At 37.8% G+C, this 12,352-nt stretch overlaps 1 protein-coding gene across 3 annotated transcripts in view; it reads left to right on the forward strand.

Annotated features, from left to right (window-relative positions):
- MYPN (myopalladin) overlaps positions 1-12,352 on the forward strand; it is a 79,809-nt gene that overhangs the window by 44,689 nt on the left and 22,768 nt on the right. For all 3 annotated transcript variants that reach the window (XM_082486801.1, XM_082486799.1, XM_082486800.1), the window contains 6 exons: positions 26-167; positions 1,120-1,143; positions 3,205-3,321; positions 4,057-4,426; positions 6,484-7,071; positions 9,384-9,531. In XM_082486801.1, coding sequence (XP_082342927.1) covers positions 26-167; positions 1,120-1,143; positions 3,205-3,321; positions 4,057-4,426; positions 6,484-7,071; positions 9,384-9,531 — 1,389 coding nt within the window. The remainder of the gene's footprint in view (positions 1-25; positions 168-1,119; positions 1,144-3,204; positions 3,322-4,056; positions 4,427-6,483; positions 7,072-9,383; positions 9,532-12,352) is intronic.

Genomic DNA, 12,352 nt, shown 5'->3' on the forward strand with positions numbered 1-12,352 from the left:
ACTGTCTACTCATTTTCTCTATTAGATGTTACAGGATATTTCAGCTTCTGAGGGGCAGCTTGTTGTCTTTGAGTGTCGGGTGAAAGGAGCTCCTTCCCCAAAGGTTGAATGGTATCGAGAAGGAACACTGATAGAAGATTCTCCAGATTTTAGGATATTACAGAAAAGTATGTTTCTTGTGTGCAAATACTGTGTCTAATAAAATATAGACAAGCAACAAAATTGCTAACAAAGCAACACTTTGAATTTCTTATTACAATGGTAAGAACTATACAAGCCATATTTATGGCAATGAATCTGGGTTCCATAAACCAAAACTGTGGATGAATTGAACTGCGTACTTACAGGTAGTATTTGTCTTAGATTCCCCAAACTATTGAATTGGTTTGCCTTCTATTTTGATCTCTTTGCCACTCTAATGTCCTTTTCTAATTCAGCCTTAATTCTGCTGTTTGTTTTTGGGTTTGCACCATTTACGTAGAGTTCCATCGCCTGTAAATCCTTCATCTTTTAGTTAAGTGCTATTATAATAGTGCTTATGTGCAGTGGATCGCTTATTTATCCACAAAATTAACCTGATGTACACGTTAGCATGCTTACACATACATGTACGTGCACATGATACATGATAGGTTATAAACATATACTTCTACTTTAATTTTAAAATGCAGTCAAAACACCTGCAGTTTCCTCACAAGTCAATGAAATGCTAAAATTGCTAAGACTCAATAGAAATTCCTTAAATACCACACTGAATCAAACCTAAATGAAACAATGTTTTATCATAACTTTATTTCATATGTGTAATAGTCTCAGAAATTCGCTTCAAGACACAATAAAGTAGTACTAAGACTGCAAAAAAAAAACTTCTTGCAGAGTTTATTTCCTATTCATAAGCTCTTAAAAGTGCTCATAAGTGTTCATATCATTCAGTGGATTTGGCATACCACTGAGTACAAGGCCTGGCTGTCTCCAGCACCCCTTAAACAGAAAATTGGATGAAAAGGAGTATTCCATCATATTGAGAAGAGCAAGCTTCATATTTAGTGCTTAAGAAAAAAAAATTATTGACAAAAGTAAGTATATTCAATCTACTAATTCTGCTCTTCTTCCCTTTAGAACCACGATCTATGGCTGAACCAGGTGAGGACCATCAAAAGGCTCATACTTTTTTTTGATTATACAAATGTGGTGATTCACCTCACAAAATATTAATTATCTAAACTCCATAATTTAAACAACATAATTTCTCCTTTCCCCCATATTCTATAGCTACTAGTGAGATGCATTTCACTGTAGACTGTTCCATAAACATATAACTTGAATTAATTCAATCACTTTTGAAGAAAACAATGTTTCCATTCTGCTTTCACCCAGTTCTAACTTAGGGCCTAAATGTTACCACCTTATGAGCTAAATATTAACAGAATTAATGTAAGAGGGTCCCCCATATATCTGAGGTTCAGAAGTAGTCCCGATGATGTAGGACTGAGCTATTTTTATCTAGCTTACCAGTTAGGGAACATTGCATCAGATGTTTAGCCATGTCAGCCATTCCCTTTGCTCCCTACCAGCGTAATATGAGAGTATCACATCAGGTGTTCCACCCCTGATATCAGCAAATCTTAAAAATGTGGCTGGATTTGCTAATTTCAAGGGTCAGAGCAGAATGTAGGCTACTCTGCATGGTTTGAGCAAAGGAATCTTATAGATTTTGATTACTTCTCCATGAGAGAAGTAATCTTACGATTACTTCTCCCCGTTACACTTTTCACTATTAAAAATATAAAGCTGTCCTTCTTAAGACAGAAAATTACCAAAGGAGTATTAATTCTTATGAAATATAAACTTCTGTAACTCTTCTCCTTGCTCTATTAAAAGTGTTTTACCCCCAAAAGTGTCTTGAAAGAGACTCCCTCTCTCTGCAATGTCTCTTGCTGAGTCTGAGGAATGAATAAATGGAGCTTCTACCAGAACCCACCGATGCTGTTCCTTTACTGTCCAGTGGCATCACTGCTGAGTAATGTGAAGCAGTTTTCAGAGGGTAATCAGTTGGGTGCAGTTGTCACTGCCTCATCACCTGCTGCTCATTCAGAAGGAATCTGGATTTCCATGCGTGCAATGGTTGGCAAATCCAAGTACTATAAACTAGATACTATAATGCCTTAAACTAGTTCTATAATCCTAGTGCTATAATAAACTATTATTCTCCTATAGTTGTTAGCAAATAATCTCTTTGTTGCTACTAGATTTTCCTCAGTGATGGCATGAAACAATCAAGTTTAAGTGTGGTATGGTCTTCTACAGAAATAGTCATAAAATATTAATCCCGGAGGGTTTTAGAAAAGTTTCTTGCAAAACTGTGGCAAAATACTCACTGACTAGTTGAAGAAATGCTATCAGCCCACGTTTCAATACCCTTTAGATGTTACTGTGCCTTGCCATCCCAGCTACCTGGCCAAATCAAAGATTTTAAATGCCGTCATCACTGGTATTTATTAGCTGGTACTGCTGCCCGGACATGTCAGATACCGGTCAGACAGGAATGTCATAACCCCAGACAGACTTTTCAAGATGGAATTTAATTTTTGTTAGTACAATTTTGCTAGCACATTTTTGGTGCCCATTAGTTTTCTTCACAAAGAAGTGAAAAGGCAACTTTCTACAAGCACAATTAGCACAATCCCCTCTATCTGCAAATCTGCACCGGTAGTTTTGGAAAGTGCCAGCCTATACGTATGTGTTTTGTATTTCTTCACCTTGTAGAGTGACTCTGTTTTAATTGTTCCCAGTTAATTATAATTAATCCTTCAATCTGCAAAGAGATAAAAATACATGTATTTTAGCGAGTTGCGAGCATAGAGAACACTATATTTCTCCAAATTAAATTTTCTGTTCTTCAGAGAGAAAGCCTGTACTTGGTGTGATTAGGAAAACATTTTCTAATGTTTTCCAAACACTGCCAACACCTGTTCTTCACTTTCGTTGGGCATGCTGGAGCACAGAGGGTACCAGTTGCTGCAGACAATGCTGATAACAGCTGCTGCACACAAAGGCTGCCAAAATTGATAATACTGATGAAACTAAAATCAAACTGAGCAAGGTGGAAAACCTTAAGGAAATGTCCCTGGGGGTAGTCAAGGCTTTTGTGTTTTTTCAATGTGTGTTCACTTCAAGTAATAATTCTGCTCTGATGCTTTGCAGAGGAAATTTGTACTCTCGTTATTGCTGAAGTATTTTCAGAAGATTCTGGCAGTTTCACCTGTACTGCAAGCAATAAATATGGCACGGTATCCAGTATAGCTCATCTAACTGTCAAAGGTAAGAGTTTGTTTTAGCCCTGTGCTTGCTAGTAAATACGAGCAGAGCAGGCTGCTGCACCGTGCAGTCCAGGCTGCTTTGTCGAACATATAGATTGCTATGTCTTTTCAAAGTGTCCTTCCCCAATCAGAAACACGAAGGAACAAGGAACATTAGGGAATGAATCCCACATAGCCCTTCCAAAAACACGACTCTTGCTGACCTCGAGATTTGGGCAATAGCCATTTTTAGAATCTCTATGGAGTGTCTAGCTTGCTGTTTCAATAACCCTTTCGTGCAGAGCCCAAAGGAGGAAACCTCAAAACAGATTCTTTCGTATCGCCTACACGATTTATGCTGCCAAGGCACTAAGCAGTTAGGTGAGCAAAGTACAGTACATAAAGCATAGTGCACTGTTGACTCCAATTCAGCTCAATTCTGGCAGTGTTCTTCATAACTAAAAAGTTAGGGAATTCTCTGAAAATAAAGTTTATATTTCAATATAATTATTAGATTAGTAGATTAACAGGGGACATGGTTGAAGACCACTCCCAGATCTTCCAAACTAGAACTGCGTCTCTTTTTTTCCCCACCTTTACAATATTCCTTTGTTAAGGGAATTTGTTGTCAAACAACTGAGTCCAACAGCTGGAAGGACGTCAGAGTGAGTTTTTCCAACTGTAACTTTTGTGATTTCATATCACTATAATTTATGGTATTTACATATCACCAAAAGTTTGATATTTGCTATTTCAGCATCTGAAGACAGCAGTAATGCCGCTACCCTTCACACAATGAGCTCAATCAACTTAATTGCTGCTGAACATCAACCTCCCTCACGTACTCCTTCTCATCGCGTAGTAAATCAAACCCCTAAACCTAAACTTGAAGGTGTTCTTGTGAACCACAATGAACCCAGATCAAGTTCCAAGATAGGTCTCCGTGTGCACTTCAAGCTGCCTGAAGATGATAAAGGAAGTGAATCACCATCAGAGGATGGACCTGGTGCTACGAACCAAATCAAACCTAACTATTTCCAAGACAGGATAAATGGACAGCCAATGAAAATACCAGAGCCGACATCACCATCCAAAGAACCCCCCCCAGTACTGGCTAAACCCAAGCTGTAAGTAAAAGGGATTCTAAGTCCCAGGAGCATCACTGGTATTATTTAGCATTCATAGACCAGGACGCTATTGCGCTAGAGCAAAAAACTCAAAGGCAGAACAAAAAGACAGTCAGTATCACACGGTGCTGGCCTAATTAACCATACTCTTAGAAAACATATTCTACAGAGCCAGATATTTTATTCTGTATATCCCCCTTGGGAAAAGCGTTCTCCAAATTTAAAAGGAAAATGTTTTCCCTTTGAAATTATATTCCACCATGTTTTCTGCTGTTCCCTCAATGTTCACAAAAGGTGAACAACACTGCTTTTATGCAGGCAAAATAAAAGCAGGTTCTTCAAACATATCTCACCCAATTCTGAGTATGCAAGTTTGCCAAAACCAGGCACATTTGGTCTTACACATAGTATGGGCTAGCAACTAGCTAGCAACTGCAGTCCCAAAGGCCATGCTCATGGCTCTAATGTCTCACAAATGTAATCTCATGAAACAGATGAAACACTTGGAAATGTTTGATAATGTGAGACCTGCATGATCAGTGCACTGTGAACAAAATGGGAAATTTTAAGAAGCAGTGTAGTTTTCTCAGAGGACAATTTATGGAATTCACGTTGCAGTTTATTAAGAAGTATCTTTTCGGCATTTTTGAAACCTCCCAAATCTAGTTTAACAAAAGGCACGCAGAGTCATTCATTTCATTTCTTAAATAGGCACAAGCTTTAACTAAAGGCTCAGGAAGGACTTTATAAAGTAATTCATTAGTGCTCTTAAGCAGGGGTGTAATTTCATAGCGTAAACATTACAAGTGAGAGATAGGACTTACATACCATGTAGCAGAGGAAGAACTTGGAGCAGTGTTTTTTTAATTTGTTGAGCTCATATTCACAGCCCTACCTACTTTCAGAGTTATAGTGTGTTTGAGGGGGGGAATAGAAACAATATTTATGTTGCCCAGTGCTTGCATAAAGCGGGATTTCTCTCTCACACACCCCCCCAATGTAATAACCGAGTGTATTATTATGCATATGTATATAACAAGGGCAGATAATCAGGATTGCACAAATTCTAACTCTCTAAGATTCTACTTTTTGAAAGCTTGAAATCACATCTTTATCTACTTTTAATGGGATTTTTGTTTAGTACATTATAGAAACAATAATTCTACTAAATAAAAAGAAGTTCTCTTGACTTCGTCTATTTGGTTAATCAGTACCAGTTGTGGTTGGTCTCTACTTCTACATTTTTCACTTTTTAACAATAGTTATTTAATACTTGACAATTTATTACATGATCATTTTCCATATCCTCTATGTCCTTTCTGTTTTGGAAGGCGAAAAGTTAGCCTGTTTTCCATGTGCTGTATTTCCATATACATAATAACTAAATAAACCACTTGACAAGGCAAAATAATTTTCCTTAATTGCAAAGTAAAAAAGCCCTGAAGATATATACAGTAGATAGCATCTAGGAAACAACAATTGCGTGAAATGCAAGTCCTTTCTGAATGACGCACTCCTGCCCGTCACTGAATGTCAACACCACCTAAACTACATTGGTAATATCTCTTTTGGTCCATCAAAGTTTTATTTGCCAAAATGCTGGTTTCAGGACCCACTTTAACAGGAGCTAAACAACTGCAATCTGGCTTACAAACACTCATTTAAAATCTGATAAACCAAATCTTACTCTTAGTTGGACAACCAGAGAGGTATTAAGGTGAGATAATGCAGAATTTGACGATGCTATCCCTTAAATATCTTCAAGTAAGATTTATATTTATATTTCAGTCAAACAATTTTCAGACAAAAAGCTTTTGTGCCTCTGGCAAAGAAGGGGAGAGGAACGCGAAGTTTATTTTAGTAGAAAGCTAATATATTAGTTATGAGAAGCACACTCTTGTCATAATGTTACAGAATATGTCATGTAGTAGTTTCCCCTACCTCTTACTGTATCACAGGACATAGAATTTTTCTCTCACAATTCACATACGGAAATGTAGCCAGCCAGCACGTTCAGGGCTCATGACCAATTTTGCTCATCTTTATTTTATACGCAGTGATCAGACCCAGTTAAAACAGCTCCAGAACCAGGTCTTGCTTGAACAACAGCAGCTGCATCAGATGTCTACAAGAGAGCTGTCATTCAACACAGCTTTATTGAATTCTGCTACTTCGCTCCATCAACAGTCCACCTCAACTATGTACAAACAAAGCAAAGCCTCTGCTTCACAAGCATTCAGCTATACCCGACCTAAGCAGTTCCTGCCTTCACAAACCACCCCGCTTACCAGCTCCTCTTCTAGCTCCTCAGTTACAACATTCAGCAACATCCCTCAAGGAAGTCAAAGAACAAATAACAAGGAAAATTTCACAGGAAATCCTCCATCTGCCCAATCAAGGTCTTCAGGAGGGTTTACAAGCAAAAGTGAACAGTCTCTACCAAGCCCTAAAGAATCCATGGTGCTTCCATTAACGCTTTCTACATCTAGTGTAAAACAGTTTCAGCCGCAGAGTGTGACTCCTGCTCCTATGTCCCCAACTGGCCGAATTCAGAATCCTGTAGCTTTCCTTAGTGCTGTTCTTCCTTCACTTCCTACTGTGCCATCAACCAATGCTATGGGACTGCCCAGAAGTACACCAGCCACGTAAGTAGCATAAACAATATGTGCAGAAGCAGGGACAAGGAATACTCATAAAGAAAATGAAGATGTATTTCTGTTCAAGGGTTCGGTTGGGAGTTTACTGAAATGCACGTCACTCATAGAATAGAAAAGCGACTTATTTGTATATTCTGATCATTTCATCTAACCTTTACATTCTGTTAAGAAAGGAAGGGATAGTAACTTCTATAATTAGATACATCAAGGGTAAGATAAATTCAAGATAGAGAAATGCAAGTTTATAAACAGATATATACAAGAAATTGGGGACTCAGAGATTCATAAGACTGTACTAGTGGGAGAAAAGAGATTTCATGAGCTTGCAGGTTAAGTCACTCTAAGACCATCTGCCTGTATGAGCTATAAGAACATTCTTACCTACTGTAAGCAACAAGTAAAGTTTTAAAAGATATCTTATAATGTAAGTTATTTCTTTGTCCAGGTAAATCTAAGAAATAATGTATGTAAAGGTATTTTTCTGGTTGCAATATTTTCTATATTTAAAGTCCCCCAGAAAATCTCAGGAGAGTTACCGGTTTGCACATAAGTATTTTAATTGACAGCCAGCATGATTTCTGTGACAAAATGGCTAATAAGGATGACGATGTACAGGAAAGGTTGTGGCCTTAAGAGTTCGTTCCTTACTAGCAGAGTTGAAATTAATATCCCTTTTGTGGACTACGTGAACCCTGTTAGGATGGCTAGCACCAGTAAATTGATACAACTTTTTATCCATAGAACTCCAAATTCTGCACAAAGCAAGGAATATTTCCCCCTTTTACCAATGGTACGCTTCAAGGTAGGGATAACCATCAGTAAGTCACAATCTCCTAACTATCCTGCTGATACTACATCAACCAATCTGTAATTATAACAGAAGTGTCCCTGTAGACCTAACATTCACCACTCTGTGTGCCAAGAAATTCTGCCTTCAAACCATTATTGCACTCCTACTCACAGACTTCCTAATTGCCCAGCACAGCCATATCATTGGCATCACCCTGTGGCACGGCCCTGGCATCATGGGCAGGCACACATAATCAAGTTATAAGGTTCCCAGTGAAGGTTTTAACTATACCCAAGTCAAGCCTTTGGCCCGCTTTCACAACGTTGCAACAGCAAGCAAAAACCGACTGCAACTACTCACCCGCTCCCCTGCCTCCCCTTCAGAGCTGGTGCGCAAGTGCTCAAGCACTGGTCTCTTTATACATTGCTTAACCCTTGCAAAGTGCTTTACTTTTTCTAAAACTGCTGTACAGGCATTATCAAACAAATCCTTACAGTAAGCCTACCAGGTACAGTAGTTAGATACCGTTTTCTTCATGTCACCTTTCCTGGGGCCCAGCCCAGAGCTGAATTCCTGGGTAACTAGAGCTCATCATGCCGAGATTCAAATCTAGATCTCTACATGGGAGAAAGGCAAAGTGAGGGCACAAAAGATCAGGAAGGAACCTGAACAATAGCTGTGTTAATCTGCGAATATCTATTGATGTTTCAGCTTCCCTTTTTGGCACTATCAATTATAATATTTCTGGTTACAAAAGCAGTGAGAGATTATCATGTCTGCAGAACAACAAAAGGAAGATATCTTGCACAGCAATCGCCAGTGATGCCTTTTACCTAGACGCCCTGTTATTAAGATCCCAACTCCTGGTAAACTTCTAGAACGTCGCACACTCTCTAGTAGCGTGCTGCTGCTGTGCTTCAGCAGTGCACTCTCAAAGTCTCCCACCAGTCTTATTTAAGAATTTAACTATTTTCAAACCTTACTAAAATAAAACAGACTACATCTATAAAATAAAAAGAAAAAGAACTGTTGATGTTAGGTGTTATAAAAGGGTGAGATACATAAAAGCGGTAAAAGTCCATGGAAAGAGTAAATGATCCATGAAGATGAGAGATAAAAATCAATGAGAAATTGTATTAACTTTTAAATTATTGCCTGATACAGTAAAATGTACAAATTGTATACCTATGCTAACACCTGTACAAATTTTTTTAGCATTGTGACATCATTATTCCATGATAAATATAAATGCAACTTAGATGCTTATTATAGTATTATAATGCTTATTCTCTTTAAGATGTCTGTCCTTAATTACTAGTGGCATGGGAATGGGATGCACCATTAAAATAGTACCAAAAAAATCAAATCCCATATTGTACTTTGGCTTCTACATAAATAAATAATAGGTTCCTCCAGACAGCTGAAGCGTAACATATCATATCACAGAGGTGACAAAAAAAAAAAAAAATACCGGTTGCTGCATGTTAGTATCAGAATTTTCTTTTAATAGCCCAACCCAGGGATTAACAAAGAAAAATCTGAAGCCTCTGCCATTAGCAACAGATGATTCTATTCGGGAAAATAAAGCTGCACTTGTAAAGGACCTGGAAAGAAAACTGCATTTCAGAGAGGATGTTAATCAACAAAGTAGTCAGCAGGTAAGAAAACCGAGTGTTCGTAAAATAAATTTCACTCATGAACAAGACATGTATTAGAACTTGTGGAACAAAAAGTGTTTGTGTGGTTGAGCTGCTACTCTCTGAGCTGCTACTTTGCAGAGTGAGTGTTTGTGGTACGTACTGGTTTGGAATAGCAAACTGGAGCTTTAAATAGGAAGTATGAGGGGATGCAGCTGTAGAGGGTTTACTTTGTGACTGAGTACCTTTTTTAATTTCTGATCGTCTCTATTAGAGACTGGTAGGAATGTAAACCTTTTTTTTCTTTTTTCATGGAAGCTTCTGTACATTGGATTTAATTTTTTCACTTTACAAGTTGCTCAACTCATTGCACACATACACATTCATACACTGTACATTTTTAACATAAATTAAGGAGTAATCAAACTGTTTAAGAAAAGGTTTCTGGTTTTACTGTGGTTGAACTAAAATGCAGTGTTCCATTTTTAGCATTAAGCCTATTTTTCCAAATCTCCCGACTTATACGAATTTACAGGGGCTTGTTAGGAACTTAACAAAGTTTTTGGTAGCCACTACTGGCATACAACAAACTATAGGCCTAGTATTATTAGAGTTTAGCAAAATAACAAGCGTTTCACAAAGTTCAAAGAACTAAATATCATATCATTCTTAACTGGAATCAATAAATTCACTGGATCTGGGCAGTGTCTATGAAATTAAGAGATAAAAAAATGAAATAAAATTTTGAGGTTGAAATCACTGTAAATCGGGTTCCACCACCCTCGAATAGCTAGGGCACAGTAAGGACTGCTAGACAGCTGTTCTGTCTGTAGGCGCTTATGCTCCTCTCACCTTGGCCACGGAGCCCTCCGTAGCTGTCCCGCCAGCTCAAGCTTAACGCAGCAAATAATGGTCTACCCTGATCTGTCATCAAAAAGGGAACTTTTCGCAACGTCTGTTAGTTAGCCCTTCTGACAGAGAACATGCAAAGATAAGCAAAAAGCCATGGAGCCTCTGGAGCAAATTACCCTCCGTGGACAACTGCAGTGTAATCCCTGTTTTTTTAATTTTGCTGCTGACCCTCTTTCTGACAGATCACGCTGCCAAAGCACTAAACACTTTGAGTAAAACAACTGGCAAGCGGTATGTTTTGCAGATGAATCACAAGTGTTACAATTTGTACTTGCTATGGCAGTAAGACAAATTATTTAGAGACCTACTGTGAAATGCCAATCAGTTTTTTGAGTTAATTGCATGATAACCCCTTTAAAAGCAATGATCACTACTCGTTATCAAAGTTATCTCCTGACAGCAGAAGTTATTTATACACTTAGTTGCTATTCTGGATGAGACCAAACCAAAATCTTGATTCCTAAATCCCCCAAACACTGAAAAACTTCAAAGCTGGCACTTCTCTAACTGTTATTGTAATTAGAATGCCAATGGTAATGAATTAGAAAACAATTTTAGGATCGCTCAACAAAAGTTCCTTCATTTTCCCCTCAGTTCCCACCTTTAATCACTTCTGATATTATTCTTCCACATCCAGGGAAACTACCACTCAGACTGACTCCAGTAAATTCAAGTCTGAATTTTCTCCTCAGTGAAAGTAGTGATTATTTAAAGAGATGAGAGGATGCATAGTATTTTCCAAAATTCCTATTGCTTTGCTGTTTATAGAACAATGAACATTGTGAGAGTAATATAGTGTAGTGCTGGATTCACACCCATAGATTTTGTCCTGTTGCTTTTCTCTTGTACTTAACACAGAATTAAAAAGGAGACATTTTCATCCTATATGTAGCATACCTGTATTAAATTGATTACTATAATGGTACGGAAGGGCTTCTTATTCACTTTCTCATAAATACAAATGCAATTTTCCTCTGTGTGAGAGATTACTGCATAATGAATGGAGCACAGCATCTAATAAGAATTTCAAAATGTTGGCTTCCTTGTGTTTTCTACATGCTATTTTAAAAATTCCTTCTCATAAAAAGTGTCCTATACTGCATTCCTATTTCGAGAATTGTATTGTAACCCTATATTTCAATAGCAGCATTTGGTCTCATCTACAATATCTGCAGAGCATGTAGGGATCATCCAGAATGAAAGCTGCAGATGATAAGTCCATGCGTTAAAGTACTGGTATTGTCTTATATTACTATGTAAAGTGCAGTAATTGGTGCTCTATTTATCTATCACTGACTTCCATATGAAAAGTGTTTAGCTCACAAGTCAAGATTTTCCTAAGTGTCAGCATTATGCACTCAGCATGATATCTAATAATCCAGATGCACTCCTCCTATTTCATCCAGTACATCATTCATCACCAACAATAAGGAAATCCAGAATCAGAACATAGTTGGTGATTTTGCTGATGTTGCCTGAGACAGAACAGATTAGTCTCTGGTCTTCTACATCAATGGTAATCATGCAGTGCCAACAGAAATACAAATACAATTTTGCTAAGATTCTGGCTGTAACTTTGATCAAGTACATGCAATAACAAGGTGTCATTTTACCAGAAAAAAACACCATACCTGTCATTTATGCAGATGGCAGTATGTTATATTGCCAGGTGAAATTTCATCATAAGTAGAAGTGTTGAAAAAAAATGTTGTTCAGTTATACCAAACATCTTCAGTCAGATTTGCTCAGTTCTTTCTAACAGAAGATACACTAAATGAGGATTAGCTTTACACAATTGCAGGAAGAGGTTATGACAAATCCCAGGATCTAGGAGACTTAACTCAGTTTCTTCCTTGGCCTGAAGACAGTTGAATTTGTAACTCTTAACTCCCATAAGGACAGCCTAACTCCTTGCCCATGGGTGCATGCA

Source organism: Vanellus vanellus (assembly GCF_965231255.1).
Source record: "Vanellus vanellus genome assembly, chromosome: 7".
Taxonomy (NCBI): Eukaryota; Metazoa; Chordata; class Aves; order Charadriiformes; family Charadriidae; genus Vanellus; species Vanellus vanellus.